Below are 18,641 nucleotides of genomic sequence, written 5' to 3' on the forward strand. Positions count from 1 at the left end.
GTTCTTTATTTTTATCAACTTATAATAGCTTCATTTCTCTGAGAAGCATCTACATTAGTATAGATTAAGGTTCTAACTTTCTAATTATTCTATTACTACTCCTAAATACACAAAGTTGGAAACTCTTTGTGTCTGGTAAGTGATCTGTTTCTCTTTGTGTATCTCCCATGATCATATATTTCGTCTTCTCTTGATTTATTTCTAGTCCAAAATTTTTGGCCTCCTCTCTCCCAATTTTATTACTGCTTTCTTTAAGTGCTTCTATTTTATCAATCTTCAATTATTCAACTTAGCTTCTATGAATCAAATTATAGTGAAATGTAAGCTCAATTTTCAAATAATTATTATTACTAACCAAAAATACAATAATAAATGTATAATATCTGTAGATTGCAAATAACTATACTTCCATGATTGTATATCAAACGATTACTTCTCTAATTGCAAATAGTATGTCCATTTAATCGAGTCATCGTCATCTTGATTGTCAGAGGAAACAATTAATTTTCCTGTGGACGGGAAATTCAGATCTACATCGGCTTTATTACCACTAAAACCGACGATTATTTTCGTCGATTTCCTTCCTTTTATTTCTTCGAATCTCAGTTTCGTTTCAAATATATTGGAATCGCAATAGTAGAAGAAAGTTCTTGTATTGTTAAAAGGATTGAAGAAGTTTATCTGAGTATTTCCATCAGGTTTTATTAAATACGGGCCTTTCGGTGTTGGTTCGATACTTTCTCCTTGAAGGGGGAATCTGGAAATAGATTAAAAATAAATTGTATATTGCCAACGATTCCAGAAATTCCTACATAGTTCTCGATTAGTATTAATCCGATCCATAATAGCATAGATAGAAAATCTATTTTTTCAAAACAACTATTTTTCTATTAATATAAACAATTTTTGTCATCCAAATCGATTCTTGAATTGTTATTTTACATAATAGGCCAGTAAAATTAAGCCAAAAAAAATCGTACTGAGTTATTAATTTGATTCAAGCCGGTAATCATTTTAAAACCTCTATTTGGTCCTGTAATATGAGTTTGTAGGCTACTTTTAGTAGCCAAAAAACCGCCAAATTATTGCATTATTTCAAGTTTTTTGCTTGTAGCTGCAAAGCAGTTTATCAAAAATCAAATTCAATCAACTGGATGTTAAAATATTGGGTCTTGGAAAGCCACAAAATTAAGTTAATACTTCCAGATCTTTAGTTGTTTGTATTTTTAAATTGAATGACATTCTCGCCCGACGCACCGTTTTTTTCCAGCTACAAGCAAAAAACTTGAAATATTGCAATAATTTGGCGGTTTTTTGGCTCAGATTACACGCATTTAGGACCAAATAGAGGTTTTAAAATGATTTCCAGCTTGCCGTTAATTAATTCCTCAAATTATATTAATTTGATCGACCTATAGTGTGTAGGATGAATATTAACTTATTGTTATTCAATAATTTGAGATTTTTCTATAGCCAAAACATTCTTTTCCCAATTTGAACAATCTTTTTTGGGCTCTATATCTCGATTAGCGTGTGTTTTCAGCTGTTTGTTTACGATGCAAACAATTTGTCCGGCGATTATTGGAAAAAAGTCGAGCAACGAGTTTTTGCTTGATATTTTGAGTTTTTAAGGAAATTACGGCTACGAAATCACTGTGTGACACCAATTTTTTAGTAAAGATCTAGAAAACTGACCTCATCCATCTCTGGTAACGTTGTTAACATAAAAAAACCTAATTGGTAAAAAAATTGAATCAAAACAACATCGAGTAGAGCCTACATCCTTCAATCGCGTCATTCTGGCGTGGATTTATGGATATGACGTCTGAAATGCTCAATAATCTAGCGCATGGCGCTCCAAAAATGTGTCAAAACCGAAGAAATCACATGTTTTCAATAAAAAATAGTACTCAACAGACAATTTATGGATTTTTCGCTAAAAAGATTCATCATATTTAACTCCCTGTGATGTTTTCCTTTTTTTTTGGAAGAAATCTACTTTGAGGAACGCGCCTCGAGTTCATTGGAACCATTAGTTTGAAGTGCTGAATGCCATTCCATTCAGTCTATTTTCTAAATACTGAGATGTCTGTCTTATGTTATTTTAAAAAGGGTTATGATTACAATAAACTTTGTCTTAGTGGTCTTGGAACTTTTTTAACATGGTTTAAACAGTTTTCTGAATCAAATTTTGATTGAACGTCGACCATAAAACATCCTTTGGTCTTAAAGCATCGAACGATTGCAAAAAAGTCTATACAATGTATTTATCAATATATTTTTTTCATCAGAATTATTGTTAACTTACGTAAATGTTCCGCATATAGAAGAAGTTAGATTCACTTTACTACTCAAGACGCCCAATTTGCTTGGTTCAAATTTGATTGGAACGTGGCCTGTTTCTCCTGGTTGTATGGGATTAGCCTTTTCCATCGTGAATTCAACGTCATCGAACTGAAAAATCCAAATATTCAAGTCTATTGATTTGAAACTAGAAAGAAAACTTATTTCATATTTAACTTAGTAACATTTACCGTAATTTATACTCAAAGGAATTTATCATTACTTAGTTAATACAAGGGTTATCTAAAAAGTTTCCGAATCAACGAAGTAACATTCTACATAGTCTCTAATTTAGTCTGTATACTTTTTGCAGATGAAAATTTCGCTTCTGCAGGTAAAACTTTGAAGTTCTCAAACAGGAGGAAGCCTCTGAGGGCCGTATATGGCGAATGCAGTTGATGGTCGACCGATTGGTGAATTCTAGTCATGGCCAATACTGAGTTGTGAGAAGGAGTGTTATTCTGATAGAAAAGCACTTTCTTTGTCTTTAAATGCAGTCGTTTTACTTTACCTTCTCACAAAATGATGCGTGTTATTGTTTTACTTTATTGGTTAGCCATTTGCAATCCTGTTTTTTCATCTAAGGATTATAGCGAGGATACGGGTTTCATTCATAGTTCGACGGGAATAATTTTGCTTAAACCGCATCGAAAACGCGGCTCTGAACTGAAGCAGCTCTTTTAATATGTCGAAAGGCTCTAACCTCAATCCGACTCTCTAACATTACGTTTCGGTCGAATTTTTTCGGTGATATCGCTAGTTGTCACACTTTAGAACGCTCATTGTCAGACAAACTGATATATCCACGTTTGAATTCAAAATTTTAATGTCGTTAATGATGGTGCTGAGTCTTCGTACATAGTGTCTTACTCCTCTTTCATTCGCGTAGGCGTGTGACATTCAAAAACGAGAAAAATCTTCACAACTCACTTATACCATTGTCAAATTGATACTTAGCGTCGAAAATGGCTGATATTTTAGGCACATGCGCAAATATATTTTCTTATATTGATCGGTAATGACAGAGATCGAAAGCTTTTTAGACAACCCCGTTGTTAGTGGTCTAAACAAGCTCCTTCTCTTGTTACTAGATTGATCCGGTTCAGATTCAAAATAAGTTTGAAGTTCTGTACTCTATTGGGTTCGTTCCAATCCATCAAAAAACCGTCTTTGGTACGGTGACGTACTTTAGATACTCGGTAGATAGCAAGTACTGTCACCAGAACCGTGCATGGCTGGAGAAAATATCTATAAACGCTTCAAATAACGGTCCAGACTGGCACGTTGGAACAAACCTATTAATAACTGTTAAACGTAATTTGATATTTATTAATTTTATTAAATTTTCAGTCAACTTTCATTCATTTTATGATTGGTATCACATTTTCGCTGAATAGTATGTACAGAGGTCGGTCAATTTATAAAAAACTTGGAAAATTTCGGTGATTACAGACAATTATTTTTTTTTCGATTATTAGATCGAAAATAAAAATAGCAATCTTCGTAATACTAAACTTTTAGTTATATAAATTGTTTTTTTTAACGTTGTTTCTTTACTTACCTTTCCAGTGATTTCCAACGGCGAAGAAAATATATTTTTGATTGTCGCATTTCCATATCCTTTATAACCTAATTCCGCAACAATCAGTATCGGATTTTCAATTGGTGGTGGATTAGTTATCAGTTTAAAAGGGTAGGTTATGGAACCGAGTTCATTACATCGTGCATCTATCGATGTTATAATTTCACCGCTTCTGATGGGTAAATAAGTTAGTTCTACTTCGTACTGAAAGATATAATTTTTTGTAGAAAAAATCGTGAAAAATAATTGATCCAGATATGTGTAAATCATCACTGAGCCCTTTTACAAGGTTTGGAAGGACTACTATTACCACCAAATCCTTCATTACTACCTCCATGGTCGATATTTCTTTGTTAACTACTGTGATTAACAAACACCACTTTGCGAAATGAACGCCGGAGTTCCTCAATGCAGTGTCCTGGGACCGCTGCTTTACCTCATCTTCACGGCAGATCTAACAACTAACAATGATGTATTAGCAGATGACACCGCCATATTAGTGTCACACAGAGAAAATGACGCATTAAACCGAATCGAAATCAGTCCAAGTAATCGCAAAGGCAAATGCCCAGAAGTCACATTAAACAATCATGCCCCTACGACAACGTGATGATGCGAAATATCTTGGCATGCATCTGGACAAGCCATTAACCTGGAGGAAACAAATATTCATCAAACGCAAACAATTGGGTTTGAAACTAAGGGATTTATACTGGCTAATAGGTAGGAAATTCCAATTATCTTTATAAACAATGTACTGATCTACAAAGCAATCCTCAAGCCCTACGGAGTTTCATTACGGGGATAAGCAGCCAAATCCAATATTGAAATTCTGGAACAATTCCAATCGAAGGTCCTACGAATTATCGTAGATCCTCCATGGTTTGTGCCAAAGTTTATCTCAGTGACCTCCATGTGCCAACGGCTCAAGCGGATTTGGCGGGTTTGGTTATTCTCTTCAAGCTCCTATATCATTTCCGCTAACAATGGCCATTATCGTACCTGTACTTATTGTACTTGACATTTTTTGAAAATAGTTTTAAATCAAAACAGAATAATTATTTTTGTTGTCTAGACAGCTATCAAGAAGTTTAATTTGAAATATATTCGTTACTTTATTAACCTAAATAAAGCATACTTCAATTGTCTATACAACGCTTTCGATTACAAGTACATCCCTATACACCAAAGTACCTTCCCACAAATTAAAAACATGTGGGATGCAAGAAAATAACGTGCCAGTTAGTTATACTGTACCTACTTATTGGTTTTAGTTCTTTAATGAATTTTGTTTGTTGGTTTCGATAAATAAATTATTTAAAATTGAGTATAACATGTGATTGGAAGTGCCTTTGTAGCATATACAACAACTGACTGATAAAAAACTTTTGTGAAATTTTGAGGTTAGGTAACTCTCCGCATAGTTCGATCGCCTCACTTAATGCACTTAATAATCTCATACGGTGTACCAAATGTGATATATTTATGTTGAAAGCTTGTTAAGGTCCTACTTTGAGACCCTATAAGTCCTCAGGGAAGCAACTTACCTTCGTATAGGGTGGCATATTAACGATTTTTTCATACTGCAGCTCCGGTGGTCCACCATCTAGAATGAATATCACGGCAACATTTATGGGATTCTCCAAAGTTATTTTCGATTTAACAACTTGTCTCACACACGTGATTAGTTCTTTCATAGATTTTTGCGGAGGCGGTAAAACTTTGACTACTATCTCGTAATACAAATACTCTTTGGTCAGTTTGTCTTTGAATATCACCTAAAATATGAAATTTGTAAGTTCAAATACAAAAAATATCATCAAAACATCATTAATTCGATTTTTCGCCAACTTCAGAAGTTGCTGGCTGGTCTAACTCATTTTGATTCTAGAGCCAACTGAAAGTTATTTTCGAAGGTCTAATAGCTCAAGAAACCTTCGAGCAATGAACTATGGCCGGGAAACAAAATTAATGTGATAATCCGTATATTGATCTTGAGCTTCTGGAGGTTGTAATTTTTGGGAAAGACGTGCCTTGTTAGCTGATTACATTGACTTGCACTTCTCCAAAGAAAGGAGTCCCGATAAATTGACGTTCTGGGCGTCTGCAGGCCAACTCTAGTTTATTCCATGTCTGCCTGTGGAGCAGGTCTTGCAAAAACTGCCGTGGTAATATCGATAAAACAGAGTCAGCTCAACGACTTTTCTCTATGCTTTAAACTTTAAGTTTCCGATCAACTCTGGATCGCCTCTAAGTCGAATTGCTCTCATCTATATTGAGTCGAGCATCCTCGGGGTATGCTTGGAAACCGAACTCCAAATGTGTCAGAAATTATCCAAAGATGGCAGCCTTGTACAGGATTTGTAGCGCGGGATATTTAACTTTTTGTACTCCCATTATGAGCCTGATGTAGAAAAAAATTTCCATTTTTAGGCTTTTGTATACCATCAAATTCTTCTAGTAACAATTCTCTTCCATAATTATCTTCAGTTTAACTGGCCCATCCATATTATTGAACAAATCAATTTGTTGCCGGAACGTAAAACTTCTTGTCCATTACTTGTACTTGATACTATTGGAACGCGATTTTCATATAGCTCATGATCAAGTAGTTACAAACAGTCTTCTGATTATCATATCAAAATATTATAAATAATTCAGCTCCTCGCGGCACCGACGTTTGAATATGAATGTTTTCTTGTACCGCCAATACAACTGACTAATTTCATTTCTAGTTTGTTAATGAATTTTTCGACACACGTATTTTCAAGTGGAATAAGTACTGGGATATTTCAAATTACTCACGTTGAATTCCAAAGTTTCTTCATTAATAACATAAATATTCCATTTATAATTCTTTTCTTCTTGTTGATTCACTTCCACAGATTCCATTCCAAATACTTTATACAAAGTTTTTGGAGTAGGAACACTTTTCAGTATTGTTTGTACTTGACAGCATAGTCGGATGTTTGACCAGTTTTTAACAAGAAGCGTCTGGCAATGATTCTGTTTAGCTTTTATTTCTATTGTTATCCTGCCTTCTGGTAAAGGCGGCAGAGCTGTTCCTTCTAAGGAATAAACTATTTCTTTGTCATCCATCGGTAATATCAATGTTGCCTGAAAAAAAAAACTCATAAAACATAACATAATAAACAAACAATAAATTATTAGAAGTGTAAGTGTAAAGTTTGACGCCAAAAAAGTGAACCAGAATTACGCGATAAATTAAAAGAAAAAAGATGTGTGGAGGTCTAGAGACGTTGAAGGTTCTCTGTGTGCAATTAAGAGGAGAATATGTTTCTCACAGTCTTCAGTCTTGCCAAAAAAAGGTGCAATGAATCCATATTTTCGATCAGAGCCTTACTGTGACCTCACATCGATCATGAACTGAACAGATGACGGAGGGATCGGATGGAGTCTTACCGGAGAAGTCCTACATGCCCAAGACAATCGAAAAAATCTCTAGAAAGTTTGAGGAGCTTATCAAGATGTTAAACGACATTGAGCTGGTGTTCGTTCTACTGACTGGCCAAAGCTCCGTCAAAAATCACTTTAAGACAACAGTAGATTTTGCTAGGAAGTCGTAGAGATGGCAGATCATCTATTCAGCGAATGTCATGCCCATTTTTTCTAAATACTTAGATACCTCGAAGGAGTGTTGACACCTCGAGAGAAGTAGAACATAAAAACAGAGCAAAACTTACTGTATCCAAATAATTGAAAGTTGTCATCATTTTTGGGTGGTACTCTACCGGAAAAGAACAATTTGATTGGGGGTCGATCAGTACTTCAGAAGGTACTTTGAAATAATCGTTGGTCAACTTCGGACGGAGAGTCCAAGATACTTTGTACCTGAAAAATATTAAAAATAACAATTGATTCGAAAATGTGGTCGAATTCAGTTTACAAAAGAAACATGGTACTCACGGATTGGTGAAAGTTATATGTTCGGTGCAAATTTCTCTAACAGGACAAGAGAAATGTATTATCGCCTTTGGATCTGGTCTAACAACTGTATTGGCAACTAGTGATAATTCTAGAGTATGTTCATTATCAATCAAACATTTACACTGAAAAATAAGCAAAAAATTCATTAGGAACTACTCACCTCTCAAAACTTCGACGTCATTGCGATCCAATCAAAATACAGTATGGAGAGATAGAGAGTGGTATAACGATGCTCTTTCTCTCTTTCTATTGAACACTTCAATAAGCTCCCATTTAAATTTATTTCCTAAATAATGGATGTGCCTCAACGTTTAACATAATATGTGACAATTGAAGAAGCCGCAAGAATCATCGCGCTCATACAAGAAGGCCCGGAAGATACGTCGCCGGGGTAATTGGAGTTCAACAAAATACCATATCCAGAAATGTTATTCGCTACCAAGAGACAGGGCAGCTAACCAGAAGACCCGGACAAGGCCGCGGAAGGGTAACTTCGGTAGTAGATGATCGTTATTTGGGGTTAACTGCGTTAAAAATTAGATATCCCACTGCTCTAAGGTTGCAGATCTGTTGGCAGCTCGTAATGTCCGAATAAGCCTACAAACAGTTCGAAATAGGCTGAGAGAGTGCCAGCTAGAGATCCACGTCTTACCAGAGAACATCGAGTAGCAAGCTAGGAATTTGCTCGAGAACACGCAAATTGGAATATTCAAGATTGGTCCAATATTTTATTCACGGATGAATCAAGATTTTGTCTGTATTCATCAGATAGGCCTGTACTGTGACTCTATCATGGTTTGGGGAGGAATTTCTTTCGAGGATCGTACGGAGTTAGTACCAGTGTATGATGGGAGACTCATTTCGGTGACAACTCTGTGCTAATGCTCGATAATGTTCGTCCACACGCTGCTAGAATGGTTCGGCAGTACTTAGAGAGGTCGAGATACCCACCCTGAATTGTCCTGCACGTAGCCCGGACCTTAACCCAATAGAGCATGTCTGGAACCATCTAGGATGGCAAATTCAGTAACATCCGACACCAATAAGAACACTAGATGATCGTCAAAATGTTCTTTTTAACTTCTGGGAAAATATATGTGGCAAGGATACGTCCAGAACCTGTTTAGAAGCCTTCCAAGACGAATCAGGGGGTTCTGCAATGCATCATTCTTGTTAGTCAATTTACACTCCAAATTTAGAATGAAATATATAAATACATTGGATGGTTGTGCTATGGGAGTATCCATATCAAGTGTTACGACACAATTAGTAACAGAAGATCTTGAGGAAATGGTCTTTAGTACACAAAATATTCTTCCTGTACTGTACCTCGTAATATCCACACAATTTTCAAGAAATTTAACGCTTACCTTTCTTATTATTTGTCCTTCTAGAAGGTCGCATTTAAATGTAATGTTGATTTTGATTTCACAGCGAGGACTCAAATATCCGTCTATTGGTTGTATTTTGAAGTACAACAGACCTTCAGTTATCCATTTAAATCTAAAAACAAACAATATATTTGTTTAAGAATGGTGAGTGCCATAGTTGGTATCGAACACACACACACACACACACTGGTTCTTAGGGATTGGTTTTTGTACACTGTAGAACCTTGCTTGGGCGGGAACATCACATGTGGAGTACCACAAGGATCCATCTTAGATCCAAATCTGCGGAACCTCTGTTATGACAAATTCCTCAATCTCAGAAGAATTACTGGTAAGCCCGACAAGATATTGCAATACATAGGATATCGGAGTATAATACAGAAATGAATCCAGAGCTCGCGGAAGAAAAAAACTGAAGCTGTAGTCTCGTGGTCGATCGTAGGGCGGTTGAGCAAGTGACTACAGAAGTGAAAAACATAGTGTCGCAACTAAATCAGAAATAAGGTAGCTTGGGGACTGCAAAGACCAGGGAACAAATTTTGAAAGCTACCAACGACGACGGGACAATTTGACAGAAAAACGTAGCTCCCTAATATTGAAATTTGACTCGATAGAAAACACGGATCTATGAATTATCACCTGACACACTTACTCACAAGACATGGATGTTTCGTGTGGCTTATTTTTACCGTTCTAAAATTATAGTATCATCAATTTATCCTCATTGTCCTGAAGTGGAAGATACTGCAGAGCATACTTTTTTTGAATGTGAAAGATGGCAGGAGGAACGTAGAACAGCCATACAAAAAAATCATCTTATTGTCACCAAATATACTATACAAGGAACAATATCAAACCGTCGAATTGGGCTAAAACGGATATCTGAAGCATTGAATATTTCATACGAACGCGTTCATCATATTATAGTTCAAGTCAATTTGGACATGAGAAAAATTCCTGCAAAATGGATTCTCAGTTTGAATGTTGACCAAAAGTTTGCAAGAGTAGAAGCATCGCGTGCTCGATTTGACAGCGATGTAGACTTCTTAAACCGAATTGTTACTATGGATGAGACTCGGGTACATTTCTGCGATCCAGAAACAAAGCAACAGCTGGTACTCCAAGACCTAAGAAGTTTCGTGTCCAAAAATCTGCTGAAAAAGTTCTTTCTTCAGTTTCTTGGGATTACCATGGCGTAATCATGATTGATTTTTTGGATAAGGGTAGAACAATAACTGGAGATTACTTTTCGACATTACTGACCACTCAACGGGAAAAAATTAAAGAGAAAGCTATCCAAAGGTGTTTTGTTTTTGCAGGACAACCTCCCTGCACACAAATCTCACGTTGCCAAGCAAAAAATTCGTGATTTAGGGTTTGAATTACTAGAATACCACCCTTATTCACCAGATTTGGCTCCGTTCGACTATCATCTCTTTCCTCAACTGAAAAAAAGTTTAAAAGGTCGCAAATTTTCTTCTAACGAGGAAGTAATAAAAGCTGTGGAGGTCTGGTTTGCAGAGCAAGAAGAAACATTTTTTTTTAAAAGGTCTAGAGACGTTGCAGGTATCCAATTAAGAGGAGAATATGTTGAGTAATAAAATATTTTGACATCGAAATTTTGTTTGGTTCTATAGTAGGATAAGAATTTTTCAATATATCCTCATACATCATATGGTCCTACACCAGAGTCTGAATGTTCGAGATTTTAAGACGATCCCGAAGTACTTTCACGAATTTTTTGGATCGATAAGGCCACGTTTCAAAGTAATCTCATAAATCGCCACAATATCCAACATGAGGGTCATTGTTTTGTAAATTTTGCGTACGGGATTTTAGATGGTGGAATAATTAAGCCCTTTCTTCAATGAAAATGCTAATAGAGAAAGACATTTAGACTTTATGAGAAACTTCTTCTAGAAAACATACCCTTAGCGATTCATCATGACACCTTCTTTCAACATGATATTAGCCCGGCACATTATTTCATATATTTTCAAGATTTCTTAGATCAAACATACCCTGATAGGTGGCTATGATTTGAAAACAACAAATAAGTCGAAATCCATGATGATGAATATTTTTGTCACCTTTAGATACGTGCAGTTTTGAGGTTATGTTTACTAGCGTCATGTTCGCGTTCTATCTAGAGAAGTCGACAAAGTTTGTGAAAATCTGTAAAGTTGTGTACAACCAGAGTTTTTTCATAGCCACTCATTTGAGTTTATAGACTAAAACTTGTACATAGTATCAAATATACGCAGAATTTTCATATGACAGTTTGTATTCTGTCGCTTGATTAGACAGCTTTTCTCAAATTTTGCTCTAAATTTTTTTTGTTTCAATTACACCTTCAAACGGTAGATCTAAACCTCCCAAGTTTTTCTGGTAGATACGTTTTTTATCTGCAGTTGTACCATCTGCAACCGTTTCTGATATATTGTGATTCAGACCCTTTCTCTCAGTACATATGATTGGTAGGACGGAGAAAGAAGAAAAGTTGGTTGTGATTTTTTACCTGACGCGTAAATCCCCGGTGTTTCTTAATAGTACGTTATTGGTTCGTTCATTGCCGACAATGACGTTACAAAAAGTTAGCAGATCTTGATCCAGGGAATATTCTGGTACTAAACAACTAGCTTTCACCGAACTCAACAATCCTGTGTAATCAAAAATTTTGTAATATATCTAAAACAAAAATAATCTAATCAGTTGACTTTGAAACAAAATAAAAGTTGGTCCAACTATAATGCACGATGTTTGTTGTGAGTCGCACTTTAACGTCAAGTTTTTTGCCCAACTTATAATGACATTTCTTTGTTTCAGTGTTTGACAAATTCAACCACGGAGAGGTACACGATTGATGAAGCCTTTTATCAAAAAGGGGCGTTTAAATCAAAATGCATTTCGTGCATTTTTTTTGGTCAGCATAATCGACCCAATGTGTCCACAATCGGGAGAATTGTGCGCAAATTTCAGCAAATCGGGTCTGTAGGAAATGTGAAAACACCCGTGCATGCTCGCCCCGATCGTTCGTGCTGTTGTTCGCGATAGTGTGTCAACCTCGAATCGTCTTCATGCCCAACAATTAAACATCTCACGAACATCACTGAATTTTGAATAAAGATTTGAATTTACACGCTTACAAGGTTCAATTGACTCAAGAGCTGAACCCTACTGACCATTGCAAGCGTCGTCAATACGCCGAATGGTTGGTTGAACAGACAGAAGTGAATGGTGACATCTTCAGCGACGAGACACACTTCCACCTCAGTGGATTCGTTAACGAGCAGAATTGCCGCATTTGGGCAAATGAGAATCCACGAGTGATTGTTGAAAAGTCGATGCATCCACAAAGAGCGACTGTTTGGTGCGGTTTATGGGCCGGCGGCGTCATCGGGCCGTACTTCTTCGAAAAAGAGGTCGGCCAAGCAGTTACCATGAATGGTGTTCGCTATCGCGAGATAATAACGGACTTCTTGTGGCCAGAAGCTGAGGATATGTACCCGGACGATATGTTGGTCCAACAGGATGGTGCCACTTGCCACACAGCTAACGAAACAGCGAGAAATGTTGATTGCCCGCCACGATCATGTGGTTTGACACCGTTTGACTTCTTTCTTTGGGGATATAAACCCAGGACGCTGCTTAAAAACTATTTGGGACGACTTAAGATACAACAAAAACTAGGACATGTCCTGGGAAAACAGGAGGGTTGGCAAACCTAGGTTAGATAAACCTTTTTGATGTAAGGCCACTATTTGTTAAAAATTAAGAGTATATTCACTTTTTTGGTGAATGTTTCCTGCCTTTTTTGTGGTTTGAACTCTACAGTAAATGCGTATTTCTTATTTGGTTCCATCTTTACTGGGGTTTTAGGATAGATGAAAAATTGTGGAATCTCTTTTTCGAGCGCATCTTCAAATACGACCATCCTAAAACATATTATATCATTTTAATTATGAATTAGTCCACGTATTTCTTCCTCATTTATAGTATTAATCAGACTTGAAATTTTCGATAGACTGCTTCAAATTGGGTAATATATAGAGCAGGGGTCGGCAATCTGTTTGTCCTTAAGGGCGCAATACGAAATTCGAAATTCACCGAGGGCGAATATTTTAAATCAACAGGTATAAATAGGCATTAAAAAAAATGGATATAATTAGAGTTCCAGGACCTTAAACAATTATCTAAATTTTGATTTCAAATATTTCATATTTGAGAACAAAGACTCGCAATTGTATGTTGTTGGACAATATTATGAAGCTCGAAATACTCTGAAACTATTTCGAAGGCATCATCTTCAGTAACATTGAATGGTTTTATGAAAAATCCTAGAACGGGTTCTAGTGCTGCAAAATCTTCAAATCTAGAAGAAAACTCTTCTATTAACTTATCTATAATTTCTAAATATGATGTAGCAGTAAAATTTTCATTATTCAAATTTAAACTCTCATCAGTATATTACACGGTGTATTACACAAGTGTAAGTTCAAGTAAACAAAAAATATTTATAAGCAATACAAACTTTTATTGTTTTTTGATACCATATGAATTGGAAAATTATTTGGAAAATACGATGTTATCCAAATGAAAACCGTTACGTTGCTGGAAGTCTTCTAAACGGGAACGAAGATTGGCGATAACACGTCGACACAAAGCTGCCATTTCTGACTTGATGTTTTCCTTCAATTGGGTTAAGTTCGTTGGACTATTTTGATAAACCTTATTTTTAAGATATACCCATACAAAATAGTCAAGCGGGCTAAGGTCGGGGCTTCTGGGAGGCCAGTTAATGTTACCCCTTCGCGAAATGACTTTATTAGGGAATAATTCATCCACAACTTCCATCGAGCCATTTGAGGTATGGTAAGTTACCCCATCTTGCTGGAACCACGTTCTTGAGTTGAAACCTGCTACTCTGGACCAAAAAATTTCGCAACACATCGCAGTAACGGTCACTATTCACATTGATTCTCGTTGATCTTCATGAAAATAAGGACCAATAATTCCTTTAGTAGATATAGCGGCCCAAATAACGACCTTTGGGCTGTGCAGGGGTCGTTAATGCTTTCGTCTCGGATTCTCGACTGCCCAGTACCGACAATTCTGCTTATTAACATGACCATTCAGGTGAAAATCTGCTTCGTCGCTGAACAGTATGTTTTCAAAGTTGTTAAATCGCTGCATCATTTCGTTCGCAAAATTCAGTCGATTAGCATAGTCCGTACCCTTCTATTCTTGAACCAATTGAATTTTATAGGCTTCTAAATGCAAATATTCCTTTAAAATCAAATGCATGAACGATTTTTTGTTGTTTAACGCTTTCGGATGGATAAAGATGGATTTCGACGAACCGACGCCTCAACTTCTTCAATTGTTTCTTCATCGCGAACTGAACGAGGGCGACCAGAGTTTTGAATTTTAACTGTCGCACCTGTATTCTCGAACATCCTGATCCATTTCCTAATGCTATCGCCACTTGGCGTGGCGTGGCGTGTACGATATTCCGCGCTATTGAATCACCGTTAGGATAATACGTTCGTGCGCAAAATGCGCGATGCATCCCCCATCGTGACTAAAACAACACAAAATGGCGGACGTCACGAACCCTTCCCCGCTCCCTTTCGTCGCTCCGTTTCGAATGTGGCGCGACAACAAATACCCGATACTCTTTTTGGACACCTTATATATTTTGGAAAAATGCATTTACTGCACTAATTATGTCAGCGATATGCTGATTTTTCCCTTGTATTTTTAAATTTAAATCATTCAACTTTACAGTTATATCTGTCAGAAATCCGAGGTCGATCAGCCAATCTGGATGCAATAAATCCCTTTATTCGTGACAAAAGCATGATAAACCGCTCAAGTATGCTCAGCCACCTCAATTCAGTATGTAAAAGAAGATCTGTGAACTGAACGTCCTCATCTTCTAAAAGTAATTTAAACAATCTGTGTTGCAAAGCTCCCGATCTTATGGAATTAATAATTTTTGTTACTATCGTAAATACGTGTTGAAAACCGATTGTTTTTGCGAATAACATTTTCTGACGTATGAGGCAATGATAAGAAATAAATTTCGTGAATGAGGAGTCCTGTCTTCATGAGGCAATAAATCCTTTTTTTCTTACCAGTCTTCGCTAGTGCCACGTCTGTTGTAATTGACGATAACTTTAGTACAGGTAATCTGTTATTCTTGTTCTTCTTTTCTTTTCTTCAGAAAATACCATCTTCAGGCAAATCTGTCGATTCATCCATCTGTGGCGGAAAGAAAGTACAATTTGCCATATCATTTGCTAATTCTGCCTCCAAATTCTCCGCAATAACTTCAATTCTTCTGGTAACAGTTCGTGCTGATACTTGCAACGTGTTTATAGCTGAAGCTATTTCCTTTTCATTTTTAAATTCTTTAAAAAGTGAATCAGCAACTTCTAACATGGCTTTTCTCACTAATTCTCCATCTGTAAATTGTTTTGCATTCATAGCTAGCAAGTGCGATATTTTATATGACACGATCGTTGCTGTTTTATGTTGTTGAAGTGGTTTAGTAAAAAAACTTTGCTGAAGATTATAAAGAAATAATTTTTCTTCTTCTAATTTCAAAGTTCATTGGATAATCACTGTCAAAATTGGTAAGAACGGTCTTAAAATGTCGTTTGAATATTACTTTACTATATTACTACAACCAAAGATTATCTACTCGATAGATCTGCCACTCTGCATAAAAATTTGACGACAAAGTTCGATACTAGCGACATCTCTCGAACTGGCTCCGTACCAAGGATAAAGATTTCTATAATCAAAGATTTGATCTAAGGTTCATACCCATGCTAATTTCGCGGGAAATTTGAAAATAACTCGAGTTATTTTAAATGTTCGAGGCTAGTTGTCGCATCAAATTGCGAATGAAACAAAAGTATTATGCAAAATACTTTCGTTTTGCTTTCATTTCAAATTCAAATATTGTTGTTTACAAGAAAATATAAATACCTGAAATTAAAATGCTGTTTAAATGATGTATTTTGTAAAATATTTTGGTTTCATTTACAATTTATGTGACAATCGGGTCCGAGAATTTAAATTTCACAATTAAATGGTTTATATAAGATATAGGTAGATGGAATATTGAAACACAGGATGATTAATTATAATTTTTATTTTGTTTTTGACATTTTATAACTAAATTCACAAACAAAAAATTTTCCTACACACTTTAGCGGGCTAAGGACTGTCAACAGTGCGATGTTGGCGTGTTTAAAAAATGTTTCTTTTTGTACATAGTACATATCCAATGGTATATAAAAAACTGATTGTATAACCATGGTTAATTAATGATTACCGTTGTCTTTCTTGCAACTTTTTCTATATTTAACGTATGCCATATTCATCACAACATCGTAGTCTTTATATTGTTGATTTTTGCCTTTCAAAATTTTATTAATAATACCTATGTAATGGAAGATCCATATGTTAAAACTAATATTTACAAAATCCTTATGATCTGAACAAAATATTGAGGAAATGTCTGTCAAATCCTCCAAACCAAATATTTGTTTCTTTATGCCTAACGAATTGATTAACTGGGGCAATCTTTCGAAAATTTCATCAGAAAAACTTTTAAAAATATCACAGAATTTTGCTGAAGGCGCACATGTTCCCTAGTATATATTAATGAATTTGCCTCAATTAATTCGTTTGACAATATTATATTTTTACACAAGTGCCATTTGAGACTTTTAAATAATTTCTTCGCTATTGAACCTGCCACACAAGGAGTGACAAAATCTAATCCTGCATTTAAGCTTCTATTGAATGGTTTATAAATTGGGACTATTGGAGGAAATAGCAATTCTTTTCCTCTCCATAACTTTTCACTATGATTCATAAGAGGTTTATTGTCACAGCAAATATAATTACTTAACAGGTAAATGTAGAGTTGGCAGTGAAAGTATTTTTTAACCTGCCATAGGGGTTTCTGCAAATTGACTCAAAATGAATCTGTACCTGAATCTGCAAGGATTAACTTGGGGTTATTTATTCTTTGCAACCAAATTCTGCAAACGTCTTCATTCGTAAGAATGGAATGTCTATAAAAAAGCAAAATAAGGATAAAAATCATTATAGATATGAACTTGATTTCAATTCAAATATTTTCATGTTGGTAAATAGTAAATATCACTCTCACCTATTCGCTTGTTTATTCGTGAATCCTGGTACACAGCAGGTCTTTACTGGTTTACTCATAATGAGTAAGTAAACACGACAGCACAATTCGCAACAAATAATAACTAGCTAATAAACAAACAATATCAAACGTTGTGTCTCGATGCATGATTGCAACTTAGTTTCAGAATCCAGATTGACTAACATTCAAAAATAAAACACCAAAAAGTAAGCTTTTAGATGTAAACCGATAACATAGATGGCGTTGAAAATCGTCCTGAACTTCTCCTATGCCAGTGCGCAGACCCTGAACTCAACTGACTACTTGCTGTATATCGTCGATTGACAAGAGTAAATAAATGGCTCTGTCAATCATACATTTACATTAGTCCAGAGAGGGCTCACTAAAAATCGATCGGTGGCGCCGCGTTGCCTACCCCTGATATAGAGTATATAATATAACAATAATACTAACTAAGAAATATTAAAAGTATAAAAAAAAAGTATTTGAATGTTGTATCTGTCCATCGATTGAAAACTTTTCAAGCTGAAAATTATCTGGCCCTATTGAAATCCGGAATTACTGGCTATAAAATTTTTCATCATAACTCACCCGCCTGGTTTTTGTTTTTCCAAAATTGCTTTGCCCTTTCTTTCTTCTTCGCCTTTCTCGACTTCTTTCTTACGATTTTTATTTGACGAATTTGCCGATGATCTTAAAATATTGATAAATAGTTTTTAGTAAAATTTACATACGTGCTTCTAGTTTTTATCTACGACGTGTGGCTATTAAGTAACGAAACTAGATACATAAAAAGTACGCATGCGCCAAAGTTTAGCAAACGTCAGATGTTTAACCTGAAGCCCACTCTTTCGAATGTAATGACTAACGCGTCTGTAGACAAACTACTGTAGCCGTGGCTCTCGCTTGTATAGGAGCAGTTTTTTGTTTTGCCGTAAAAATCATCGATGTAAAAAATTTCATTTGAAACTTGGAAAAACGTCAACTGAAACTTATAATTTATTGGAACGAGTGTATGACAATGAAGGTTTGTAGCGTTCACGTGTTTTTTAGACGTTTTCAAGATGGCCGGGACGATGATTCACGCTTGGTCGCACTTCCATGAAATCTTGTTCAATAATTTTCCTGCTCTGATTTTCAATTTCCCAGCTTCATCTCTTGAGAATATACGTGCCCTTTCAACGTA

The 18,641-nt window shown here is 35.8% G+C and overlaps 2 protein-coding genes across 2 annotated transcripts in view; one reads left to right on the top strand and one right to left on the bottom strand.

The window, feature by feature from the left end:
* The window catches only part of LOC130895473 (purine nucleoside phosphorylase-like), a 320,652-nt gene that overhangs the window by 231,646 nt on the left and 70,365 nt on the right, over positions 1-18,641 (top strand). The gene's annotated exons all lie outside the window — the stretch shown is intronic.
* LOC130895821 (hydrocephalus-inducing protein homolog) overlaps positions 327-18,641 on the bottom strand; it is a 141,327-nt gene continuing 123,012 nt past the window's right edge. The window contains exons 63-73 of the mRNA XM_057803372.1: positions 18,047-18,148; positions 13,052-13,199; positions 11,783-11,952; positions 9,244-9,376; positions 7,853-7,995; positions 7,630-7,777; positions 6,731-7,042; positions 5,473-5,703; positions 3,905-4,129; positions 2,309-2,454; positions 327-757 (exon numbers count right to left, since the gene is read on the bottom strand). Coding sequence (XP_057659355.1) covers positions 430-757; positions 2,309-2,454; positions 3,905-4,129; positions 5,473-5,703; positions 6,731-7,042; positions 7,630-7,777; positions 7,853-7,995; positions 9,244-9,376; positions 11,783-11,952; positions 13,052-13,199; positions 18,047-18,148 — 2,086 coding nt within the window. The 3' untranslated portion in view covers positions 327-429. The remainder of the gene's footprint in view (positions 758-2,308; positions 2,455-3,904; positions 4,130-5,472; positions 5,704-6,730; positions 7,043-7,629; positions 7,778-7,852; positions 7,996-9,243; positions 9,377-11,782; positions 11,953-13,051; positions 13,200-18,046; positions 18,149-18,641) is intronic.

This window comes from Diorhabda carinulata, chromosome 6 (assembly GCF_026250575.1).
Source record: "Diorhabda carinulata isolate Delta chromosome 6, icDioCari1.1, whole genome shotgun sequence".
Lineage (NCBI taxonomy): Eukaryota > Metazoa > Arthropoda > Insecta > Coleoptera > Chrysomelidae > Diorhabda > Diorhabda carinulata.